General features: G+C 53.6%; 9 protein-coding genes across 9 annotated transcripts; 5 read left to right on the top strand and 4 right to left on the bottom strand.

Moving 5' to 3' along the window:
* Positions 1–1,584: 1,584 nt before the first annotated feature.
* NCS57_00288000 (uncharacterized protein) lies at positions 1,585–3,338 on the top strand (the record flags this gene model as incomplete). Its single annotated transcript, XM_053052898.1, has 2 exons — positions 1,585–2,071; positions 2,119–3,338. The coding sequence occupies 2 exons, from the start codon at positions 1,585–1,587 to the stop codon at positions 3,336–3,338; spliced, it is 1,707 nt and encodes a 568-aa protein (XP_052918144.1).
* A 558-nt stretch (positions 3,339–3,896) lies between these two features.
* On the top strand, positions 3,897–5,738 carry NCS57_00287900 (FAD-binding FR-type domain-containing protein; the record flags this gene model as incomplete). The annotated part of the gene is made up of 2 exons (XM_053052897.1): positions 3,897–4,617; positions 4,666–5,738. The coding sequence occupies 2 exons, from the start codon at positions 3,897–3,899 to the stop codon at positions 5,736–5,738; spliced, it is 1,794 nt and encodes a 597-aa protein (XP_052918143.1).
* A 3,193-nt stretch (positions 5,739–8,931) lies between these two features.
* On the top strand, positions 8,932–10,046 carry NCS57_00287800 (Nicotinamide-nucleotide adenylyltransferase; the record flags this gene model as incomplete). The annotated part of the gene is made up of 7 exons (XM_053052896.1): positions 8,932–9,055; positions 9,103–9,120; positions 9,169–9,216; positions 9,273–9,305; positions 9,352–9,761; positions 9,807–9,877; positions 9,923–10,046. 7 exons carry the CDS (start codon positions 8,932–8,934, stop codon positions 10,044–10,046), a joined length of 828 nt encoding a protein of 275 aa, XP_052918142.1.
* A 1,222-nt stretch (positions 10,047–11,268) lies between these two features.
* On the top strand, positions 11,269–13,219 carry NCS57_00287700 (uncharacterized protein; the record flags this gene model as incomplete). Its single annotated transcript, XM_053052895.1, has 4 exons — positions 11,269–11,555; positions 11,606–11,982; positions 12,031–12,848; positions 12,893–13,219. The coding sequence occupies 4 exons, from the start codon at positions 11,269–11,271 to the stop codon at positions 13,217–13,219; spliced, it is 1,809 nt and encodes a 602-aa protein (XP_052918141.1).
* Positions 13,220–13,278: 59 nt separating this feature from the next.
* NCS57_00287600 (uncharacterized protein) lies at positions 13,279–14,546 on the bottom strand (the record flags this gene model as incomplete). The annotated part of the gene is made up of 4 exons (XM_053052894.1): positions 13,279–13,404; positions 13,449–13,889; positions 13,935–14,104; positions 14,153–14,546. 4 exons carry the CDS (start codon positions 14,544–14,546, stop codon positions 13,279–13,281), a joined length of 1,131 nt encoding a protein of 376 aa, XP_052918140.1.
* Positions 14,547–14,950: 404 nt separating this feature from the next.
* Positions 14,951–16,405, bottom strand: NCS57_00287500 (uncharacterized protein; the record flags this gene model as incomplete). The annotated part of the gene is made up of 1 exon (XM_053052893.1): positions 14,951–16,405. The coding sequence occupies one exon, from the start codon at positions 16,403–16,405 to the stop codon at positions 14,951–14,953; it is 1,455 nt and encodes a 484-aa protein (XP_052918139.1).
* Positions 16,406–17,240: 835 nt separating this feature from the next.
* Positions 17,241–19,419, bottom strand: NCS57_00287400 (Endoplasmic reticulum chaperone BiP; the record flags this gene model as incomplete). The annotated part of the gene is made up of 5 exons (XM_053052892.1): positions 17,241–17,423; positions 17,471–18,718; positions 18,766–19,006; positions 19,055–19,239; positions 19,285–19,419. The coding sequence occupies 5 exons, from the start codon at positions 19,417–19,419 to the stop codon at positions 17,241–17,243; spliced, it is 1,992 nt and encodes a 663-aa protein (XP_052918138.1).
* Positions 19,420–20,474: 1,055 nt separating this feature from the next.
* NCS57_00287300 (uncharacterized protein) lies at positions 20,475–21,296 on the bottom strand (the record flags this gene model as incomplete). Its single annotated transcript, XM_053052891.1, has 1 exon — positions 20,475–21,296. One exon carries the CDS (start codon positions 21,294–21,296, stop codon positions 20,475–20,477), a length of 822 nt encoding a protein of 273 aa, XP_052918137.1.
* Positions 21,297–22,213: 917 nt separating this feature from the next.
* NCS57_00287200 (uncharacterized protein) lies at positions 22,214–23,614 on the top strand (the record flags this gene model as incomplete). Its single annotated transcript, XM_053052890.1, has 3 exons — positions 22,214–22,419; positions 22,462–23,428; positions 23,474–23,614. The coding sequence occupies 3 exons, from the start codon at positions 22,214–22,216 to the stop codon at positions 23,612–23,614; spliced, it is 1,314 nt and encodes a 437-aa protein (XP_052918136.1).
* Between the last annotated feature and the right edge of the window lie 256 nt (positions 23,615–23,870).

Here is a 23,870-nt window from a genome sequence, read left to right as displayed (position 1 = left end):
GACCATGTAATGCCCAGGCTGCCTGTCCAAACTGTCTCGGCAAGTTACTTTGCGCATGAGCAACGGCATAGATTGTTTCAAACAAATAGGTGTGGGCTGCCGTCCGGCGTCATGATCATCGCCGCGGACCGAAACCCTTCAGACTTCAAACACGGCCAGTGCTTCGGAGCAAACGGACTGTTACTGTCCGCGATGATCAAGAGAGATGTGCGACAGGAGCTGATCGTCGGGAGCGCCTTGACGAGGGAGCTTCTATTCCTGAAGGCAAATGCCGAAATAGTGATTTACACGCTGACGGATCCGGGCTCCGGCGACCAAGACGGCAATCGTTCGTGCGGCCATGTCTCGTGCTTGTGGTAAGGATTGGCGTGGGGAGGCAGCCCGAAAATTAGCACGTTTCATCCGTCCAAAGACAGAGATTTGTGGGATTCGTCGTGATGCAACTATGCTGAAACCGCGTCCGTCGCCAATGATGGCAAGGACGGGAGAGCCGAGTTGTCGAGTCGTACAGTACCGCGATGGATGTTTATCATCTTTACCGCCGTCGAGATGAGCGACAAGCTGGCGGTTATCCGTGAATCGCTTGGCGCGTCGGGATTGGATGGCATGCCTTCTCGCGCATCTTGGATTCCTTCTGGCGGTTGGAGGAACTAGGACAAAGAAATCAGCCACTCAAAAGAAACGGTTGGCTGCTGGCGCTCTGTGCCAGTCCCGGCCCCTGTCACCTAGAGTACAGAATCTCAACGCCTGTACAGTACTTACATCTTCCGCTGCCAGCGACCGTCATCCCGGCGCATGTCTCGAGACCAATCAACGACTTGAATGATTCCCTGGACATGATTTCTTTCAAACGTCCCTCCTCTTTTGGAGTTTTGGCCTCTCTGCTCCGAGCGCTAAGCCCCATCAAGGCTGGGCGGCTGGTACCTGCAGGCCATGGCGCCACGCCGGGTCGCACCTCCCACATTGATCGACCCCTCCTTCCCGGGAGTGTTTGAGGTTTGAGGTCATGTCGGGTCGGGTTCGAGCATGGCAACTACGCCGTGTGCGACTTTCTCAGTCGCGTCCCCTTTCATTTGAAACCTCCCATCCGCTTGCGGTTCCAGACTTCTCTCATTCATCCATCTTCCAGCCATCTATTGTCACGGTGTTTTCCATTTTCTTTGTTCTGGACCGTTTTCGTCGTATTCGTCACTCATTCATTCCATTCACCTGCATCCGTATCTGCATCTCGACAATACCTAGACCCTGCTATTCAGCCACGGATTATAGCTGCTCAGCTATTGTTGGAGAGCACCGCCTCTCGCTCGTTCGATACCCAAACGCTTCTACACCGTCTTGGATATTTCCTGATTTCGAGAATTTACGACATCGTTATTACATCGCCTCGACATGTGTCCGCCATTACACTAGGCCTTGATCATTCGCGCACCGGTTGCAGCACATCTACGATCACTTTCTCTTACTCTTCTTTTACCGAGCTGCTCTGGATAGCGCATAGTCGACTTCGCTGGCGAGGACTACGACATCCGTCACTTTCAACCGACTTTGCTTTATCGATTCCCCTCGGCTGGCCGTTCGTTCATCATGGGTTGTCTCAGCCATCGCAAGAAGCAGATTGAGGAGGTTGCGGACCAGAGATGGGAGTACATCAACCTTCGCGACTTTAAGAGCAGAGGATGTGGCACCGTTTTTGCTTACATTTACCTCTGGCTGATGCTCATTGTGTCGGTTGCTGTCTATGTCGTTGACAGTTTTACCGCCGTCAATCTGCTTGCTTTTGACCGCTGGTCTTCCAAGATTGACCCAGCAATTTCTTTTGACGTTTCAAAATGGATTTTCTCCATTTGCATCATTCTTTCTTTTATCAACTTGGCTTATGAGGGCTTCCGAGCTATTCGAGTCATCAAGCGAGGCAATGTTGCAGAGTGTTACCTGGACAGCCTTGCTGTTAGATGGGAATCGATTCGGCTCGGCTCTCAAGGATGGAAGAGGTTTTTGGTTTTCGCCGAGCTCACCAAGAGCAAGGAGGGTGCGCAGTACATTGCCCTCTTTACCTATTTCAGCTTCCAGTGTAAGCCATCTTTCTCGGCACTGGTAATAGCCTACTAACTTTCGCAGCTTGGGTTCGTGTCATTATCTGCTCTGGGCCACGTCAGGTTCTCAATGCCTTTACACTCAAGTCAGTGTACGAGGCAAAGTTGACTCCTACCGCGGACAACGTTGGTGACTCGATTACGGGTTTCTTTGACAAGATCAAGATTCTCGCCGAGGAGGACTACCAACAAGCCCTGATCCTTTCTGGCATGTGCTTTACTGTGGTGATTTGGGTCTTTTCAGCCCTGTTTCTCCTGGCTGCCGTCCTATTCTGGGTCTTCTTCCTCTATCATTGGATCCCTTCCGCTGACGGTGGACTTTCTGGATACTGTGAGCGCAAAGTCACCAAAGCACTGATGAAGATTGTCACCCAGACGGTCAACAAAGCCTTGGCCAGAGAGGAGGCCAACCGACTCAGGGCCGAGTTCAAGGCTGCCAAGAAGAATGGCGAGAAGCCTCGCGTGGAACGAACTGCCACCCTACCGACCCTGCCAAATATCGGTCCTATCAGCAAGACGGAGCCCATGCCAATGCTACACCGCAACGACACCATGGCAACACTTCCACCTTACACATCACGACCAGGAACTCCCGGAGGAAGGGAAGGTAGCCCAGTGGACGCAAAGCGGAATGTTCTGTCGAGAAAAGCCACCAACATGTCGGTTGCGAGCTATGCATCTCATTCAACTTCCAAGTCAGGTTACGGGAGGATTGCATCCCCTGTTCCTGAGGTACCGCCTTTGAACTACAACTACTCCCAGTCACGATCTACAATTTCCTCACAAGCAAACTATGGTCAGCCAGCAAATCATATGGCAGACTCGAATCCCTCATTTTTCTCTGCTCCAGGTCGCTTCACCGAGAGCCCAGCCCACGACACCATGCCACCCTTCCCTCCTCCCGCCCGCGCACCCAGTGCTCGACCAACAGACAGCTATGCGCAACCCATGGGCATGGGGTCTTTTGCGCCCGCCCCAACGCCAAGCCCTCCCCGAGAATACCAGGCTTATAACCCTGACATGCGGACGAGCTCCACGCCTTCCGTCAACTCAACCTGGGGCGGGCCACAGCAACCTATCAACCCTCCGGTTCGAAGTATGACAGGACCAATGCCTTTCCGGGCGCCCCAAAGAAACCTGACCAGTCCGATGCCACGCGCTTCTACAGCAGGACCTGGTCCTAGACCTTCTCCCAGACCTTCTCCCAACTATGATGTTGAATCACAACGAGGACGTGATTGGTAAAGGAATGATTTGAACGGTGGTGATACTAATGATTTACGACTGGAGCGGGAGCGGTGGTTTGGTTATAAGTGTACGATGAGATCAAATTACAAAATAATAAAAGACATGTTTTATAACTTATTAAATTGTTTCTATAATATCTGATCCTCTTTAGGTAAGAATATAATCTTCTTTAGGAAGGAATGTAATCTTCTTTTGGTAAGAATGTAATCTTCTTTAGGCAAGAATGTAATCCTCTATTGCGGTGGTAGCCTGGCAGATACTGTAGAGAAGTTGACTGTCGGGCTGACCGCCCCCGTCAACACCCAATTCCCAATTCGTCGATGGCAGCTTGTTCATGCTGATGTCACGGCGGAACCGCAGTCAATCGCGCCCTTGTTGAGGAATCAATGGTGATTTGTCAGGTAATCAACAGTGACAATGGCGCAAAGCTTGACCGCTGACATTGCATCATGGAATTCATTAGAAAGCAGCAATTGAATATATTCGTCCGGCACCCACGGCCTCTAGTCGACTTGATCTTCATCCTTCAAACCTTCATGTGTATTAACCATCAACATGCCCTCCGCAGTTTCTGATTTTCATCCGGGCGAGCGTGCTATGCACCAGCTGCTCAAAGTCCCGCGACAGGGCAACCCTACGATCCCGGGTCTGCCCATGCGCTACGGGATGAGAGTGATGCAGTCTTCTCTGGTCGCCCTCGGAACTCTCGACAAAGACGGCCAACCATGGACGACAATCTGGGGCGGTGAACGTGGATTCGCAAGACCGGTGGCCGAGAATGTACTGGCATTCAACAGTGCTGTCGATACCAAGAACGATCCGGTTTTTAAGGCATTCTGGGATGGAATTGATGAGGCCGGCATACAGCAAGGTGCCATCAACAGGCCGAATGACGGCCAAGGCAAAGGAATGGCTGGGCTGGCAATTGACCTCGAGACAAGAGACCGCGTGAAACTGGCCGGCAACATGATTGCTGGTGCTACAGTTGACGGCGGCAAGGCAATCCAGATGGCCATGGCTGTCACCGAGAGCCTGGGCAACTGTCCCAAGTATCTCAACAAGAAGGACGTTGTGTTGAATGAGATGGAGCCGGAGCTTGTATCGGAAACGCTGCAGCTGCCGAAGGAGGCGTTGAATTTGATTGCTTCTGCGGATATGCTTTTCTTGTCGAGTACCAACGGGGAGACTATGGATACGAATCATCGTGGTGGAAGCCCTGGTTTCATCAGAGTGATCAAGAATGATCCGAATGAGCTCGAGTTGATTTATCCAGAATGTAAGTCTCCGAACCCTTTCTCTCTTAATGACACAGCTAACAAGTTAGTCTCTGGAAACAGATTATACCAAACCCTGGGAAACTTCAAGGTTAATCCCTTGGTGGGCATTGCGATCCCCGACTTTAACACTGCAGACGTCCTTTATCTCACAGGTAGAGCTTCAGTGCTGGTCGGTGACGAGGCCTCATCCCTCCTCGCGAGAACCCACCTCGCCGTTAAGATATCTGTCACAGCTGCCAAGTTTGTCAAGTCCGGGCTGCCATTTCGCGGGTCTCTGGGCCAGTATTCACCATATAACCCACCTGTTCGCCATCTCCTGTCTGAGCACGACTCGCACATCTCAGCCAGCTCTCTGAAGACAATATCTGCAAGCTTGACCAAGCGTGAGGTCCTCACACCATCCATCAACCGATTCACCTTTGAGCTGTCTTCAGAGGAGTCGATACCAAGCTGGCACTCTGGGCAATATATCACACTCGACTTTGAATCCGAGTTGTCAGGTGGTTACAGCCACATGGCCGATCACGACCCTCAAAGCATCAACGATGACTATATACGGACTTTTACCGTATCGAGCCCCCCTGACAGAAAGGAGATCCAAATCACAGCTCGGAAGCATGGCCCAGTAACTGGCTTTCTGTGGAGGCACAATCTCCGCGTGCCGTTGGAAATCCCCGTCGTCGGGTTTGGTGGCGAAGAGGGCTTCCGTATCCCTCTGACGCCTCAAGCTTCAAAGTCAATCTTCATTGCTGCCGGCGTGGGAATAACCCCCCTGCTTGCACAAGCACCGGCAGTTCTTGAAAGAGGCATCCCTCTCCAACTCTTCTGGAGTCTCCGCTTCGAGGACTTGCCCCTCGCAGTCGACACCTTCTCCAAGATTCCAGACCTCGCAAACGTGACCAAGCTTTTCATCACGGGCCAGCCGGGGAACATGGAACTTCTTGATCAGGTAAAGCGGGCTGGCGCAGAGGTGGACGAGCGACGAATGAGCAAAGCCGATGCCGAACAGCTCAAGGGACAGGATGCACGTTTCTTTTTGTGTACTGGACCGGCCCTTTTGTCAGCACTCGAGGAGTGGCTTCAGGGGGAGAAGGTTGTGTGGGAAGACTTTGGGTATTGAGAAACACCCAGCCAAATTGAATGTACATCCACGTCAGACAACCTACCAGTAACCTCACCCAGTCCTCACGCCTTGTCCCCAGACTCGACGCCATATCAATCCCATCCCATCCCTGTGATGGCCCGCCCGGCCGGAGGGAGGTTCGCGCTAGCCCCCGGTGTAAGGGGAGCTAACGCCATCACAACGTCCTTGACGTTTCTCTTGAATGTGGGGAGTCGTCCAGTGCCGGGCCAAGTCTGGGGTCGTGGGATGAGGCGTGGATTTGGCCTCGAGGTTGTAATCGCCGCCCACCACCAGAACAGCTGGCCACGAAGCACCTGGCACGGCCAGCTACACTCGATCTGACTCCTTTTGGACTTAGCAACCATCAATCCATTCCATCATCTGCCCTTCCCCGCAAACGCTCGGGAGGTACGGACAGAGTGAACTCCAAGTCCCACTCCCCCGCGCCCGAGGTTGCGGATCCGCAATCTGACCTTCTCCGCGTGGAGTCAACCTGGAGATCGATGGGCTGCACTCTCGTTCGTCAGTCCAAGGAGGTTGGGTGTGGCGATTCCATGGAGGATGCAGGTTCCAAGGGATGGGAATCGCCTTGAACCCTGATGGAGAAATACTCGTGTGGGGAGCGGTACTAGAATAGGTAGTGACTGGTGTTGAGCTGAATCAGTCAGTAATAGAAACATGCACGACGCTGAAATCAGCATATGCAGCGCACAACCCAAGTTGCCAACATCCATGGTTATACCCAATGCCCGACACTTGTAATTATTCTCCGCTATGACTCCTTGTTGGGGAGTAAAATCCTTTCAAGAAAATTTGAATTCAGAAGCAGGATAGCTCGCGCCGAGGTCGCAAGCTGGGTCCGTTGTCGGCGGCAAGAATTGCGGTTTCTGGCCAGACCCGTACTTCTCACCAGTCACCTTGGCGGAACCCCCAATAGCATATCGTGACAGAATAGCGAAAGACGACATTTCGCCGGGTGGACCTCCGTTGTAGCCCTAATTGAGAATCAATTGGTTCGCTTAGTCCGAAACTCGTCTCTCAGTCTTGAACCGTGTCAAATAGGCTGAATGAAACTTTCACAAGGAATAGGAGCGAATCGTCTGGGCTGTTCTGTAACCGTGAACCACCCGGTTGGATGACGGACTGAAACTATGGCGGAACTGTCAGAGATAGATCAACTCAGGGTTCTGCGGGAGCCCGGCGGGCTTTGTGCCTGAAACTCGTGGTTAGGCGGCCTCCTGGTGGATTCCTATTCTTCAAAGTTCCCCTTTTTGGAACAATGCACCAGCCTGTACGTAAGGCATTGGCCTCCTTAGGTGATCATGATATGATTCCCCGGAACAAAGACCACATTGCCTGCGTTGGATACGATGCATTTTTTCGTCACGCGTTGGTAACAAACCGTTAGAAGGGTGGAGAAAGTTGGGGCTGCTCGTGGGGATCAAGGATTGCGTGGGGACAAGTGAGGCTCGAGAAAAGGTTTGCTGTGCTATTGCGAGATTTATCGCTGTCTGTTGGCGTTGTTATGCTGCACAATTAGGTAGAAAAGAGCGCAGGCAACTCGGCTCCCTGTTGGCGTAAATGATTTGTGTAATGCATCCATGGATCAAAGATAGCCTGGAATATCGCCCCCGCATTTTGTGCCTAGAGTAGGAAACGGGTTTCCCGCGGAGCCAAGATGCAATTACCGATTGCCCGAAGTTGGTGCGGACAGTCGTTGGCTCGCTGACCAAGCCGTGCCATGAGCCTGAGCCATTCTATCCGGTTTGGGTGCTCTGGTGACCAAGAGCTGTCCGAGATCCACCCGAGCCAGATCAACACAGGCTGAGGCGATCCATTCTCTCTGGCCGCAGCTCTGAAGCAGCCAAGAGGTTGACGGCCTTGGCCCTGGCTAGAAGACGTGGGTGGTTGCCGTTGGTGTGCCACGCGGGTTGTGTGTTATTGTCCGCAGAGCCACTCGGGCAGGTGACCCCAGTCGAGATATCGGTACATTGGCCGTAGGCACCGCGCGCTGAAGCATGTCTCACCGGGCTGCCAGGAGCTGATCACGCACCTCTGGCTAGAGTTGCAAAGCCATTGAAAGCCGTCGTTCGCTAACGACACGAACTAGCCAGTGGTAAAGCGCTGGGGTGAGATCAAGACCTGGGGTTGCGTTGTTGCGTTCCCTCGACCCGGGTTCGGTGGAGGGGCTTAGATCGCCGTCGTCATTCCCCGCCACCAGGAGTCAACGTGGGAGTCAACGTGAGGGTTTCGGTTGAGTGTTGAGAGTTGCGCCGAATTGACCAGGAATCACTACGTCGTCGACCAGGACAAGGTGCTCTTTTGGGCATGTTTTTGGTCGACATGGAGCCCATTACGTAGGGGCTGACAGTGGGTAGGCAGCCTGTAGAGGTAGTGACAGGTACCAAACTGGCAGTCGAAAGCCTCTTTCCTGCAGTGAAGATGGCGGCTGATGGCGTGCGTTTGGTGCATGAAAGGCCTCGACTTTCGCGTGTTGGTGCGTGTGGATGTGGATGGAGAATGGCAGGATCAAGACCTCGAGACTGGGGGCGATGTCGCCTTAGCGGCCTGAAACTGGCCTACCACAGGCTGGAAGGTACCTTCGGTTCCGTACCTTCACTGGATAGTCCGCCCCACTGTTTCTTAATAAGGCTCTGGGCGTCCACGGGCGCCCACCCACCCACCATCCTGCCTGCCTGGATCCAGGGCGATTGATTCTCCTAGAAGTCCGGAAACAAACCTTCTTCCCAACTTTGTTCTTTACTCTTACATCTCTCTTTTGCTCACACTTTTGACCAAGCTCAGCGAAATCCCCTCACAACCTGACATTGTATCTTACTCGCCACACAAGCCCGGCAGCGTATATTGCGCGCTAAGCGACAACTCAACTCGTCTTGGAACCACTCTTCCGGGTTCGATACTCACGTACCTGGTACTTGGCCACCCGTCTATCTGGTTGTCAACCATTCGCCATCTCGACGCAACGCCAGCCTTGCGGTCTCGACACAACTCGCCAGCCCAGCGGCTTGATAGGCGCAACTATTTGGATTTTCTTGGTCCTCACAAGGGGGGATTGGCTTGAACCGACCCTACCGTCCCTCGCTCAAGTCCGCTGCCAACTATCGGCGCCGGCCGCGAACCCCTCCTGCACGATTCGCAAACTCGGGCCACAGCATCACAGACCGCCAAGATGACCAGCGACTATTCTTTCGTCAAGGAGCATACTCCCGAGGGATATGTTTTCCCTGCGCATCGACTCCAGCGCATGTGCGATCCTCGCGCACAACCGTTGGTCCTTGTCGCATGTGGCTCATGTATGACCCCCGATTGTCTCCGATGCGCATTTAGCTGACAATTGTAGTTTCGCCAATTACTTTTCGTACGAGTTTCTGACCTGGAAATCAGACCATGGACTAATTGTTTGCAGTGCACTTGAGAATGTTCCCCATGGCTAGAGACCATGCTCGGAATGAGGGTGTGTTATTCAGATATTCTGGTTTCAGGTTGCTTTCGGATTGCTAACTCTAGCAGGATTCGAGGTTGTCGCAGGAGTTCTGAGTCCTGGTAAGTTACACAGCACACCTATAGCTATTTGTGCTGACGTCGATAGTGTCCGATGCATACGTCAAGAAAGGACTGGCCCCAGCACACCACCGTATCGAAATGTGCAGGCTTGCTACTGAGAACTCGTCCAAGTGGTTGATGGTAGACCCATGGGAAGCCGAGAGCCCGACTTATATCCCTACTGCCCGAGTGCTCGACCATTTCGATTACGAAATCAACGAGGTCATGGGTGGCATTGAATGCAGCGATGGAACTCGAAAGCGTGCGCGAATCGTCCTCCTGGCAGGCCTGGACCTGATCCAGACCATGTCAACTCCAGGCGTCTGGGGCGAGCGCGATCTCGACCATATCCTTAGCAACTACGGCGTCTTTGCTCTTGAGCGTTCCGGTACTGAAATTGACTCGGCCCTAGCAAACCTCAAGCAGTGGGAACACAATATCCATATCATCCGCCAGGTATGTTGTGCTCTTGTGTAACTGTCACCCCGCTAACATGAGCAGGTTGTTACAAACGATATTAGCAGCACCAAGGTCCGACTGCTCCTTAAGCGCGATATGAGCATTGATTACCTGTAAGTCATGATTCATGAAATGGTCGACAATTCTGACCAAGATAGAATTCCCGATGAGGTCATCAGCTACATTTACGAACACAACCTGTACCGCGACCTCGACAATCCTGACGCCAAGGGCAAGGACAAGGCCGACAGGAAGGCGATAGCTGGTCCAAGCACCGGCTGAATCCTTTTCGAATAGAACGACAACATAGACTACAGCGTCATGCTGAACCGCTACCGGATAAGCGAACCATCAGCAATCACGAATCAGTTCACGAATCAGCTCACAAAACAGCTGGATCCAGACACCAGAGCCGAGGCACAACTCAGATTGGCTATTCCTAGGAGTTTTGTTTGAGTTGGAGTTGGAATCGGCGTCTTCTTTAGAGGTGTCCATCCTTTTGGGTACAAATGGGTACTGGATGCGCCAAGTTTGGGGATCTAGAGTGGTTGACTCTGGGAGGTGGAATTTTCATCTTCCTATCGCGCCGCTCTGAGGAGCAACAAGCGTCGGTCGAGTCAGCGATTGGATAGCGCACTATTGAGCGGAGTTAATTTCTCCTGAATCGAGGCATCAAGACGGGACATGTCCCAATCTTTGGTCCCTGCTCTGCCTCGCAGGCTACTCACTCCTCCCATTTGATATACAGCGAAACGGGTGATAGAGGTGAGGTTGCTCGTCAAAGATTGCCCTCGCCCTGTGCCATGCAAGATAGAAGGAGGACGGCGGGTGCCGGGGTAGTTATAGACGTTCTCTGAGCTGCTTGGGAAGCTGTTGACTGGTCCAAGCAGATAGCATACCGCCTATGTCCGTCAGCGCCAATCATCACATGCCATTGGCTGGGGGGGAACCCCTTTCATCCAGGATTGCACGAATGATGAAGCCATGTTGAGTGCCAAGACTTGCAGCTAGCTATAGCTCCGGGCTGCTCCTTCTGTTTGCGAAGCTCACTCCTGAGGTAACCGCGCACGAGGGCAAAATGCCACCAATGACTCGACCAATGGAGGTTAGTCAGGTAGCATCTTTTATCATGGTCGCCCGACCAAGACATCAAAAGATCCCGATTCCATGAGATACAGGACGACCTGCGAAAACGGGCAAGGCGCCCTTGTCCGTCTGGACGCTGACTGGCCCATGGGAGGCTGTGCATGGGGAAACGTGCCAGGGCACCGCAGATCGATAGGACGCGATAAGGCGGGTCCGAGGTCCCTGGGAAGAAGGTTGATGATGGGGATAGACTCTTTGCGCTCGGCGCTCGGTGACGGTTTGGGATGTTTTGCCGTTGCACTGATTCTCGGCAGGGCCCGTCGTCATGATTGCAGCGCGTCGTACAAATACCTACCTACGTCGCCCAGCAGATAACCATCATGTCGACTTAGCGGCACCGCAGCTGTGAACCCGAACCATGAAGCTCCAGTACCTTCTCACTTCCCTTTTCGGGCCATTGGCCGCCGCCTTGACCATTGCTGAGATCAATGGCAACCAGTACCTTTCGTCGTACAATGGGAAGAATGTCACCGATGTCGAGGGTCTCGTCACGGCTGTTGGTAGCTCGGGCTTCTACCTGCGATCCACCAAGCCTGACCGCAGCTCTGTCACATCCGAGGGCTTGTATGTCTTTGGCAGGACCGCTGTTAGCAAGGTTGCCGTCGGAGACATTGTGACTCTCGATGGCCTCGTTGAGGAGTATAGGTAAGACTAATGCGCTGCAAGCGAAGGAGTGTCACTAACATGGAAGCCAGGTCCAACAATGACTACATCTACCTCACAGAAATCACCTCTCCTCGAAACATTGTCGTTAAGTCGTCCGACAATGAGTTCAAGCCCAAGGTCATTGGCAAGGACACGCCTCAGCCTCCACGGAAGCACTTTTCCAAGCTGGATGATGGTGATATCTTTGGCGTGCCCAATGCTGAGAGCCGCATTTCCGAGGTGAACCCCAAGCTGCAGCCCAACACCTACGGTCTGGACTTTTGGGAGAGCCTCTCGGGTGAGCTCGTCACCGTTCGGGGCGCCTATGCCATCAGCCGCCCCAACAACTATGGTGATTTCTGGGTCAGGGGTGACTGGAAGGTCTCTGGTCTGAACCGTCATGGTGGTTTGACCATGCTTGACCGTGGTATGTGAGATGACAACTATTGAAATGGATGCAGAACTGACCATGTAGATGCCAACCCCGAGGCCATCACCATTGGCTCGCCACTCGACGGTACCAAGAATGCCGACGACACCAAGCTCGGTGACTACATCGGAGAAATCACCGGTGTTGTCACCTACGCCTTTGGCTTCTATCGCATTCTTCCTCTGACTGCCACCAAGCCCCAGAAGCGCTCTGATGCCGAGCACCCTGCCGTTAGCTTCACCAGCAAGGGCTCTTGCAAGGGTATCTCCGTCGCCGACTACAACACTGAGAACCTCAACCCCCAGTCGACTCACCTCCCTCTCGTTATTGAGCAGATCGTCAACAAGTTGCGCACTCCTGACTTGATCTTCCTGCAGGAAGTTCAGGACAACTCGGGTGCCACCAATGACGGTGTTGTTTCTGCCAACTTGACACTGGCGGCCCTTGCTGATGGTATTGAGGAAGCCAGCGGTATCGAGTACGCCTGGACTGAGGTCGATCCCGTGAACAACAAGGACGGTGGTCAGCCTGGTGGCAACATTCGCACAGCATTCTTGTACCGACCGGACGTTGTCGAGCTCGTCAAGCCCAACGCCGGAGCTTCCGATGCTGCCAACGAGGTGCTCGACGGCCCTACCCTCAAGTACAACCCTGGCCGCATTGATCCCGCAAACGCTGCTTGGGATGACAGCCGTAAGCCCCTTGTTGCCATGTGGAAGCCTCTCAAGGGAACCCAGAAGCCTTTCTTCACCGTCAACGTGCACTTTGGAAGCAAGGGTGGTTCGACTTCGATCCACGGTGACCCCCGTACTCCTGTCAACAAGGGTGTTGAGAAGCGCACACAGCAAGCTCAAGTCACTGCTGTAAGTTGACATGTCCATGCTTTGGATTCGGCTAACATTTGCAGGACTTTATTGCCCAGATCCTCGAGAAGGACCGCAAGGCGCACATCATTGCTGCTGGTGACTTTAACGAGTTCGCCCAGGTTGCGCCAATCCGAACCTTTGTCAAGCAATCTGGCCTCGTTGATCTTGACGATGCTGCCAAGATCCCTGAGACTGAGCGCTACACATATCTCTTTGACTCCAACTGCCAGGCGCTTGACCACATGTTTATCAGCAAGGAACTGCGTCACGGCGTCAAGTATGAGCATATGCACATCAACACTTGGCAGGACAAGGCGGGCGAGGTTAGCGACCACGATCCCAGCGTGGCCTTGTTCGATATGTGCTAGACTGTAGAAATGTCAATTATATAGGCTCAATAAAATAGCCAAGTTGTACAACCAGAATATCATTCACTGTCACTGCCATCGCTGCCATTGTCTTCACCGTCGTCATCACCGTCGTCATCGCCATCGTCGTCGCTATCATCGTCGGCACCTGGATCCGGCATGACGATGCTATTCAAAAAGGTAATCTGACGCTGTTAGCTGCTGGCTTCCATCAGATAGGACAACTCACATATCCAACCATCGGGCGGATAATGTCACTAATCTTCTCCTGTGCGTCGTCGGCATAGAAGATATCATCATCGATCTGCGTCCCAATAGTAAAGTTTCTCAACTTCAACAGTTCAATATCACGGTGCTCAGCAACAAAGCCTTTTGGCTTCGTCTTCAGCGCATTCGACTTGTTCTTCTCAGCAAACGCCAGCAACGCAGACTCTGGGTCACTCTTTGACGCAGCCTTGGGCAGGAAAACCCGCTTCAAGTCTTGATCGTTGAGAACCCGACGCCATCGGTTCGGCCGCTCGTCGATGCTGGCGCGGAGTTTCTGAATCTGTCCACCGTCCGGACACCAGAGGCCGCCGCCGATGAACGACTTTTTCGGCTCGCAGTGGATGTAGTAGCAGGCGTATGGGCCCTTGCGACCTGTGCGAGACCATGCGGCGGAGAAGTGAGGCTGCGATTTGTAAGCTTAGGTCACAAAGAGTCGGAGCCTTCGGACCTTGTAGGGTGTTGGATCCTTGCTGAAACGGATATCCCTATGGATGCGAAACGTGAGGTCCTTAACCGGGAGTTCGGGGATAGTCTCGTCAGCATCAATGATGGATTCTGATGTGCGTTCGACAAATGAGTTCCAGTCCTTCAGGGCTCGTCTATACTCTCCATCATGCGCTATGCAAGTCAGTCATGTCTTTGATCTGAGTAGTATGGTTTACTCACACTTTAACCACGGCCTTTTGTTGTTTGCCTTCAAGTCGCGCAAGAATAGCAGTGTATTCTTGTGTACCTTGAAATCCTCATAGTCCACTCCATCTGTATCCCTCAACTTCTCGAGCGGAATGATGGTGACTTTTGGGGGAGCATCCTCGTCATCTTCGTCGTCGTCATCGTCATTCTCCTCTTCAGGTTCCTGCACCGGCTCCTCTTCATAGACGTCCTCTGATTGTTCCCTCTTGGCCTGCTTCTTGGGAGGTCTTCCACGTCTTTTCTTCGGGGGCGGATCGCTCTCTTCCGTCTCGCTGGCCTCAAAGTACTGGCTCTTATTGGAGGTGCGTCGGGAGCTTCGGCGAACTGCCTCAGCAGAGCGCTTGGGAGGCATTGCAGCGAATGGCATACAAAACAATTATTGAGGACTTGTCGAAAGATCAATGTCCAATGTCGAGATGGCTTATCAAACAAACAGCAGTCAATGTCGTCATGAGCTGACGCGACTGCCCTTCGCGTCGGAAAGTCAGCACGCGAGATCACGTGAGCACCGCTCCTCCACCAGAATGGAAGTCAACGCCCACCCACAACCTCACATAGCATCAACCTCATGCAAAGTTTCAAAATGATTCATGATGTTAATTGTACAGGGTATCTACACACGTCCTCATTTCCTCAAAGCAAGTGTTCCATTATCTCGAGTCCCAATGTCCTGAGTCACATCATAAGTTCCATCGTCATGAGCTTCCAGTCACCTCTTTGAACCTCGTTCAATCGACTTCGTCTTCCAGTCCAATCACTTTTCTTAATCCCTCAAAAACCGCAGATGGCCGAGTAATGCTCCCGGCAGTCGGTGACCTTCTTGAGGAAGGTGATGCTGTCGAGCTTCTCGGCCAGCCACTTGTCGATAGAGGCGCTCTTGTTGGGCTCCTGGGGAGGCGCGGTCATCTCGGTGAGGATGGCGCACACCTTGGCGGCAGCGCGGAGGCGGTTCCAGTTGCGGTCAATCATGACGGCCTCTTCTTCCTTGAGGTAGCAGATCTTGCCGATTCTCCAGATTCTGTCGTCCCAGTTCTTCTCGAACCAGCCTTTCTTGGCATCCTTGACGAGCTTGGTGTGGTACTTCTGCCAGGTTCGGTCGGGGATGAACTGGCGCTCTGCCTTGGTCTTGATGACTGCCTGTTCGAGGCGCTTCAGGGCGGCTTCGATTTCTTCTTCGGTAGCGTCCGCTTCGATTCGGGCCAGCATGTCAAGCAACTGGGGCTTGAACGACTCCCATTCTCCTGCGTTACACTGGGCAGCGGCGGCAGTCACCTCGCTGATGTGAGGTCGGCGCTGAGCGGGCCATGCATTCGCGGCCTCTTCAACCTTGAGGATAACGGCATCCCCCATCTGGGTGTCTCCGTTGTCGGAGTAGGTGATGGACTGGTCCTCGGAGCTAGAGGTGTCGGAACTTTCGCTCGAAGCAAACCCCTCGCTGGAGTCGTCATCATCGTTGGCATCGAGATCCATTGGACCTGGCAGGTTGTGGGTAGGAGCAGGCTTGGGGGCAGGCTTGGGAGCGGGCTTGGGAGCGGGCTGAGCATGCTTGAGGATAGACTGAACAGACTTGGGAACGAGCTGAGCAGGCTTGGGAACGAGCTCAGCAGGCTTGGAAGAGAGCTGAGCAAGCTTGGGGACAAGCCGAGCGAGTGCCTCCTGGCTGATGACGGGGCGCGATTCTTTGGCAGTTTCGGTCTGCTTGGTCTGGGTCTGAGTCTGAGTCTTCTGTGCCTTTTCATCAGTGCCCGGTCGCTCTCCGCTGCGTCGCAACTTGATTCGAACCGTCTTCTTCTTGTTCTTCTGGGCGGTCTCGGCACGCTGCTGGGCCTTGCTCTTGGGGCTACCGGGAGGGGTTTGCACTGGGCTAGTGTTCTTGCGGCCTCGGGGGCTTCGGCGGGGAGAAACCTGCTTGGTGATCAGGTCGCGGAGGATCTCGATAAACTCCTCTCCGGTAGTGGTGGCTTCGAGCTCGGCGCGCATCTTGTCGTCGATGCGGAGCTTGCCTGGGGGCAGGACCAAGAGGGTCTGTGGCTCGCTGCCATCAATGAACTTGAGGTTGTGGCTCGCACGCGCTTTGGCGGCAGTCATGCGGCTGCAGGCGGAGACAAACTTGATGAGAGTGGCACGGAGATGCGCAAACTCGATCTTCCCGTCACGGCCTCCAGATCCAGCCTCGCTGAACAGGTGGCTCAGGGAGTCGAGAAAGTCGGAACCCGGAGCAGTCATGGTGAGTGGGTGAAGGGGGCTTGCGTGTGCGTGGTGAGGTTGTGCGATGAAAGCGCAGAGTGAAGATGAAAGTGCAAAGGATTGATTGTGCCGAGCACGATTCTGCTGAGCACAAGAGATGATGAGAGAAGAAGAGGAGAAGGAGAGGAGAGAGAAAAGCGAGCAAGATATAGTGCAGCATGCCTGAATTCTGCCAGCTGGTGGCAGCTGCAACGCATCATGAGTTTCTCGGTGTTGCTGGGCTGCACCAGCACTGGCGGCCAGTTGCCGGCCGTCACCAGCTGTCAGTGAACCTCTAACTCCCAAACGGGGAAAAGGCCTGGGCGGCAGCAATATGCCATAAACGGATCGACCTCTCTAATATTGACAGCATGGGAACAAACGCCAACACCAACTTGTGTTGGCTCGGCATGGGTATTGGGCACGTTGACAACTCGTTGACATATTAACTAGGAGCGGCAGCATAGGAACTTCCGACTCCACATGTCCGATAGACTGGTCGACAACTAACTGGATACCTAGTCTATGGATGGTCAATGGGCCGCACTGACTGTCAGGCATGTCGTATTGTCCACTCGATATAGAGTTATTGACTGGTCGATATACAGGGGCACAGGGCTTAACACTCAGGCCTTCGACTTGCAGACAGGGTCTTTCACACGAAACAACAAGCCAGACATCACTATAACTCACGGCAACAGGTCAAAGGTGTGGTGTGGTCAAATCAAGGCATTGCGCTATCTACTTTACTTCCTGCGCACCCATCACCACCCAAACACCGAAATGAGCAATCAAAATGAGCAATTACGTTCTTTTCCCTAACCTGTCTATGCATTTAAAGCTCATCGTGGAAGGAAGAGTCCTCCTGCTGCTCGCCACCAGCACCCTGGTACATCTTGGAGGTGATGGGGTAGGCGACATTGGACAGCTTCTCCTTCTGCTCTTCAAAGTCCTCGGCGGTGGCGTCAGCGCCGTGCTCCTCGAGCCACTCGGTAGTCTCCTTGACAGCGTCGAGGATCTGGGCAAGTTAGCGTGTGGTCTTGTGTGATTGTCAGGGTCACTTACAGTCTCCTTGTCCTCCTCGTCAATCTTCCCACCAAGACCCTCCTCATCGGCGAGCTGGTTCTTGAGAGAGAAGGCGTAGTTCTCAAGGCCGTTTCGGGCCTCGATGCGCTCACGGGTGGCCTTGTCCTCCTCGGCGTACTTCTCAGCCTCGGCGACCATGCGCTCAATCTCCTCCTGGGTCAGACGGCCCTTGTCGTTGGTGATGGTGATGGACTCCTGCTTGCCAGTGCCCTTGTCGTGGGCAGAGACCTTGAGGATACCGTTGGCGTCGAGCTCGAAAGAAACCTCGATCTGGGGAACGCCACGGGGAGCGGGAGGGATGCCGGTAAGCTCGAACTTGCCGAGGATGTTGTTATCCTTGGTAAGAGATCGCTCACCCTCGTAGACCTGGATCAGGACGACGGGCTGGTTATCAGCGGCAGTAGAGAAGATCTGGCTCTTGCGGGTGGGGATGGCAGTGTTGCGGGGAATCAGCTTGGTCATGACTCCGCCGGTGGTCTCAATACCGAGGGTCAGGGGGTTGACGTCCATGAGGACGACACCAGAAGTACCCTCCTCACCGGAAAGAACACCAGCCTGAACAGCGGCACCGAAAGCGACAGCCTCATCAGGGTTGATACCCTTGGAGGCCTTCTTGCCACCAAAGTACTCCTCGATGAGCTGCTGAACCTTGGGGATACGGGTAGAACCACCAACGAGGACGATATCATCAACGTCGGTCTTCTTAAGCTTAGCGTCCTTGAGAACCTGCTCGACAGGCTTCATGGTCTTCTTGAAGAGGTCAATGTTGAGCTCCTCGAACTTGGCGCGGGTCAGGGTCTCGGAGAAGTCGTTGCCCTCGAAGAAGGCCTCGATCTCAATGCGAGTGCTGAGCTGAGAAGAAAGGGTACGCTTGGCCTTCTCGGCCTCACGCTTGAGCTTGCCCATGGCCTTGAGGTCCTTGGTGATGTCGACGTTGTTCTTCTTGTTGTAGCTCTTGGCGAAGTAGTTGATGACACGCTGGTCGAAATCCTCACCACCAAGATGGGTGTCACCAGCGGTGGCCAGGACCTCGAAGATGCCGTCGTCGATGGACAGGAGAGAGACATCGAAGGTACCACCACCAAGATCGTAGACAATGATCTGGCGCTCACCGTCAGTCTTGTCCAGACCGTAGGCGATGGCGGCGGCGGTGGGCTCGTTGACGATTCGGAGGACGTTGAGACCGGCAATGATACCGGCGTCCTTAGTGGCCTGTCGCTGGTTGTCCTGGGAGCTGTTAGCTTGTTACTGGGCATCCGAGTGAAAATACTCACGTTGAAGTAGGCGGGAACAGTGACGACGGCGTGGGTGACCTTCTTGCCCAGGTAGCCCTCGGCGGTCTCCTTCATCTTGCCAAGGACCATGGCAGAAATCTCCTCGGGAGTGAACTGCTTCTTGGCACCCTCGACCTGGACCTGAACGACGGGTCGGCCATCCTTGTTGATGACCTTGTAGGGGAAGTGCTTGAGATCGTTCTGGAGCTCCTTCTCGCTGAACTTGCGGCCGATAAGACGCCTAAACAGTTAGCAGCTGTTTGGATTGTAATTGGGTCGAGGAACATACTTGATGTCGTAGATGGTGTTGGTGGGGTTGGCGGCGGCCTGGTTCTTGGCGGCGTCACCGACGAGACGCTCGTCCTCGGTAAAGGCGACGTATGAGGGAGTGATTCGGTTACCCTGATCGTTGACGAGAATCTCGACCTTGCCCTTCTGCATCACACCGACACAGCTGTATGTGGTTCCCAGATCCTGGCTGGTTAGCGGGGTCGCAAAGATTTAGCCAGAGCAACGTACAATGCCAATAACGGTTCCGTAGTTGTCAATCTCGTCGGCCTGAGCAGTCTGCACAAAGGCCAGAGGAGAGAAGAGGAGGGCGATCCAACAAAGGAGTCCCAGGCCAAGGGCCATTGAGCTCCTTGAGCGAGCCATGATGCTCTGTGTAGCTGCTTGTCGTCGCAACCAAGACGTGGTGGGAAAAGGAAAGAACAAGTATGAACCGGAATGCAAAGCAAAGGCTCAAGTCGACAGACAGCCCTGCGATCACTTGGTATGGAGGTGAAAGGGTATCTTGGTGATGGTGTTGGAAAGAAGCGGGATCGAGTGGGAAAACCAACAACTTATGAACTCTGGTGCCCCAAAAAAAGTTAAGGTGTCCAGATTGCACAAGAGGCCAGATTTCACATCATCCGCGGCCCCACGTGACAGGGGTCCCGTCCACGGGCTGTGGAGACGCCGGGGGGGTTGTGCACTGTGCATTGCCGCCATTTCATGTACCGAGACGCGGAGCTATTGGCTGTGAGCGACTTCTTGTGAAAGCCGGGGACAGTGTCTGCTGGGCAAGGCTGTGACCCCTGACACCCACCTCCGGCGGCTTTATTCCAGAGGCAGGGGTTGGTCACCGCGCAAAACGCCACCACTGAGAGCTTCAAACAGTTGCAACAAAGCCACTAGGCATTCTATTGTCTTCTATCGCGTACGTGGAGATTGTGACTCATGTAAGCGCTGCCTTGATTAGGTTCTGGTCTGACAATTGAGGCAATGTGATGCCCAATTCCGCCTCTTGGAAGGCGTCAATTCTATCGCAAAGTGTCCTCTTCAACCACCTAGTAGAATATTCCAGAGCGGTGGGGCTCGGAGCCTAGCTACCGAAAGTGTCCTTTTGGACAAGCAGACCAGACCAGGAGGATCTCGACGTCCTTAATATTGCCAGGTGTCAGGTCCAAGACCCAGCCAATTGATTAATATATTTGTCAGGTGCTGCCGTTTGTGCGAGATGCTAGGAATCCCCTGCAGCATGCCGTGCATGAGTTGTCATTTCTGATAGGCCACCGTAGCATTTACAAGATAGTGCCCAGGCGGTAGTTGGGCGTTACCCTAGAGCATGACAGGAAACCGCTAATGTTAAAGCCAAGAAGCTTGTATTGTAGACTATCTCCATTGCAAATGCCACTCGCTTGCTTGTATCTAACTGAAACGCCACCGTTTTACATCAGCTTCCTTCCAAGTTCATCTGGGATCCTGTACATTTCGCCGGTCTCAGTTTGGAGCCAGTGCTGCTCAGGCAGGATCGTGGGATCCGGGTCAGCGATTGGTTGGATATATGTCCTGTGCTCGTGGTGATGGATGGAGCGTGTGCGCTTTGGCTCGTAAATGGTGTGAACATGAGGCTTGATCTGTTCGTGGACGACTGGGGTTCGTGGATGGACTGTATGGTCAATGTCGACCGTGTTTTGCAGACGGAAACCTGCTTCGCCGTTGGTGGCTGCAAGAACCTGGTCATTTACAAGCTCGTACTGCGCTTCTTGGGTCATGTCGGAATCCTGGAGCAAACGCTTTGTAGTTGGAGGATCCGTCTCTTGAGTTATTGCTAGCCGCGATAGTCGGTCATGGAGATCTTCTGGGTCTGCCGAGTGACTAAGCCTCCTCTCTCGATCGGTCTGCTGCACTGCTAGATTGGGTGAAGCATCGCTAGCCTTGGAGCTGCGATGAGATCGGTTCTCGATAGGTGGTGCAAAGTCCAAACCGGGATTTGGCCTTTCCAGCCTGGGAGTCCGTGGAGCTGGATCAGCAGCCAGAGGGTGGACGGCTGGATGAGCTAGGAAGTCATCGCGTGGAGGTGGTTCCGTCTGATCAGACTTGGATTTTCTGCTCAAAAGACTCAATGATTTCCGATGGCGAGGCTTCACAGAGGCAACCGCGGTGCTCTCATTGTTTGGAGGAATTGCTCCCTCTGACAGATTTGGTGCATGGTCTCTATGAAAGAGACGAGATGCCCGTTTCCTGATGCTTCTGAGACGCTCTGCCATGGAAATTGAACGATTGATGATGCGAGGGAGAGGAGTGTCGATGTGTCTTGTCTTGATGCCTCACGATGACTCCCTCCGGATGCACCTTCCCGTCTTCATTCTTCGATCCCGTGATCCAGACATCTACGTATCCGATGCCATGTCCCGATCGAGACGACTCGATTTCACCGCCGATGACATTCTTCACGATTCTCAGACCATGGCCAGGATCGACGACGGGGACCAGGACGGAACTTTGCGTATCCCGCTGCTCGATGACGCTCTACACTAGAGCCACCTGGCGCTAACGCATGCCTAAACAACACACAGTCCCAACTAGTCTCAGCCTCTGGTCCAACTGGAGCATCATTTCCTGTTTGCCTGGGCATTCTGTCCCTTTACGGGCGAAGCTATTCGCGGCTCCCTTCCGGTTGCAGATGATTTTCAAGCTTGGTCCCTGTCGCCGATTGAGGCTGATTGAAGCTTGACCCGCCGAGTCGGGCTGGTGAGACATGCTCGTTGCTTCCTCGGAGCTCATGGTCCTCATTCCAGGGACCATGACGTCGATGCCTGCCTCGTGTGTCTCGTTCAGCTGCAATGACCACAATGATATCGACAAGCACGTTGATATGTGTATCGGGCCTAAGGGGTTTAAACCTTCATCGAATGACGATCGCGGGATGACATGGACGGCTTGAGCTCTCCATGGTTTCGTCTCCACACTCCAACAAGACGTTTCCAGCCGCCGTTGGTTGAACCTCCAGAGATGACGTCCATGATGCTAGACATGATGAAGAGGCGGATGCTTCGGAGGCATACTCACAGCTATTTAATCGTGACTGTGCCTCTGCCATTGCTGCATCTCATCATCATCACCATCACCATCACAACCATCACAATAACCACCAACACAACCACCTAACTTACACAAACTCACAATGGAAAAGGCAAAGCAAGCCGTCTCTAGCTTCCTCTCCAACGATGGAAAGCACAAGACCACTGTCGATGAGGATGTCCGGCCTCATGTCACCGAGGAGCATGTCCGCCCTCACCGACATGAGAACGTGACTACTGCTCTCGATAAGGAGGTTCACCAGGAGCATCATCACACAACTATTCAGCCCATCACTCATAAGGAGACTCTGTAAGTTTTACTTTGTATGAGTGCAATCTCATGAACTAATAGTTCCAGTCCTGAGCAACACCACCACAACCTCATCCCCGTCGAGCACAAGACTTTCCACCATGGCAACGAGCAAGAGACCCGTGCTACTCTTGACCGAGAGGCTGCCAAGTTCAGAGACACCAGCGAGACTCACAGTACCACCCACTCTTCCACCACTGCTCCTGTTGTAACTGGCGAGCGTATTCATCACCACGTTCACGAACATGTTCAACCTGTCATCCAGAAGGAGACCATTCAGCCTCATGTCGTCCACACGACCATTCCTATTCATGAGACTCACCATGCTGCCCCCGTGCACCATGGAACTTCCGTCCTCCCTACCAAGACCTTGGACGAGTTCACCACTGAACGAGGTGGACTTGCTGAGAAGGCAGCTCAGAAGTTGACCGAGTTTGAGGGTTGCCCCAAGCCTTACAGGAAGGAGCTGCAGAGAGAGCAGCTCGATGCCGACAAGAGCATGCACTTGCACGGCCACGGTGACAACTATGGAGAGAATCTTACTCACGGCCGAGAGGGAGCTGGCCTTGGTCAGACCGCTGAGGGATCTGGTCTTCACTCTGGCCGGGAAGGTCACGGAATGAGTCGCACCACTGAGGGCGTCCTCGGTGGCGCTGCTGTTGGCGCTGCTGGCGCTGCCGCTACTCGCAAGAGCCGCCATGGTCTTGGCCACAAGGACCGCCGTGGCTCCAGCTCCAGCTCTTCCAGCTCTAGTGACGAGGAGTCCCGTGGTCTTGGCAAGTCTCGCAAGAGCCGTGGCCTTGGAGCTGCCACTGCCGGAGGAGCTACCGCTGGAACTGCCACTGGTGGTCTCGCTTCTCACCCCAAGTCCACTGGCACCTCCACTGGTGTCGGAGCTGGTACCACAGGAGTTGGTGCTGGCACTGGCTTCGGCTCTACCACCGCCGGTACCGACTACAATCAGACCAAGACTGGTGCTCTCAGCAGCGACCCTATGAACAAGTCTCACGTAAGTGTCCTGACTACCTTGACACGATGAAACTAACATGCCTAGGCTCGACCTGACTCTGGTGTCGACATGCATAACACCTCTAGCGCTGGCACCACCACCACTGCTCGCAAGCCTTCGCTGATTGACCGATTGAACCCTCTCAAGGATGCTGATGGTGATGGCAAGAAGGGCTTCCTCGACTAAGGGTCGACGTAATAATGGATATCTGTACGATTAGTTTTACATGAGCACGTTTCTTTAATTTATTTCTAGTATTCTTAAACTCTTGTGTTGTCTTTATTGTTATAAAGTTGAATGTGAACGAGTAGATAGTCTAGAACAATGTCCTCAACTGTATCACTGCCCCCCACTTACACCTCAGCCCAGGAGTTGGAGTAATAGGAGATAGAGGCTGGCATTGGCACTGTGATACATTTATAACCTCACTTCAACGTTCGTG

Source organism: Fusarium keratoplasticum, chromosome 2 (assembly GCF_025433545.1).
Source record: "Fusarium keratoplasticum isolate Fu6.1 chromosome 2, whole genome shotgun sequence".
Classification (NCBI taxonomy): domain Eukaryota; kingdom Fungi; phylum Ascomycota; class Sordariomycetes; order Hypocreales; family Nectriaceae; genus Fusarium; species Fusarium keratoplasticum.
The sequence above is the reverse complement of the archived record's forward strand: the minus strand, read 5'-3'. Positions and strand labels throughout refer to the sequence as shown.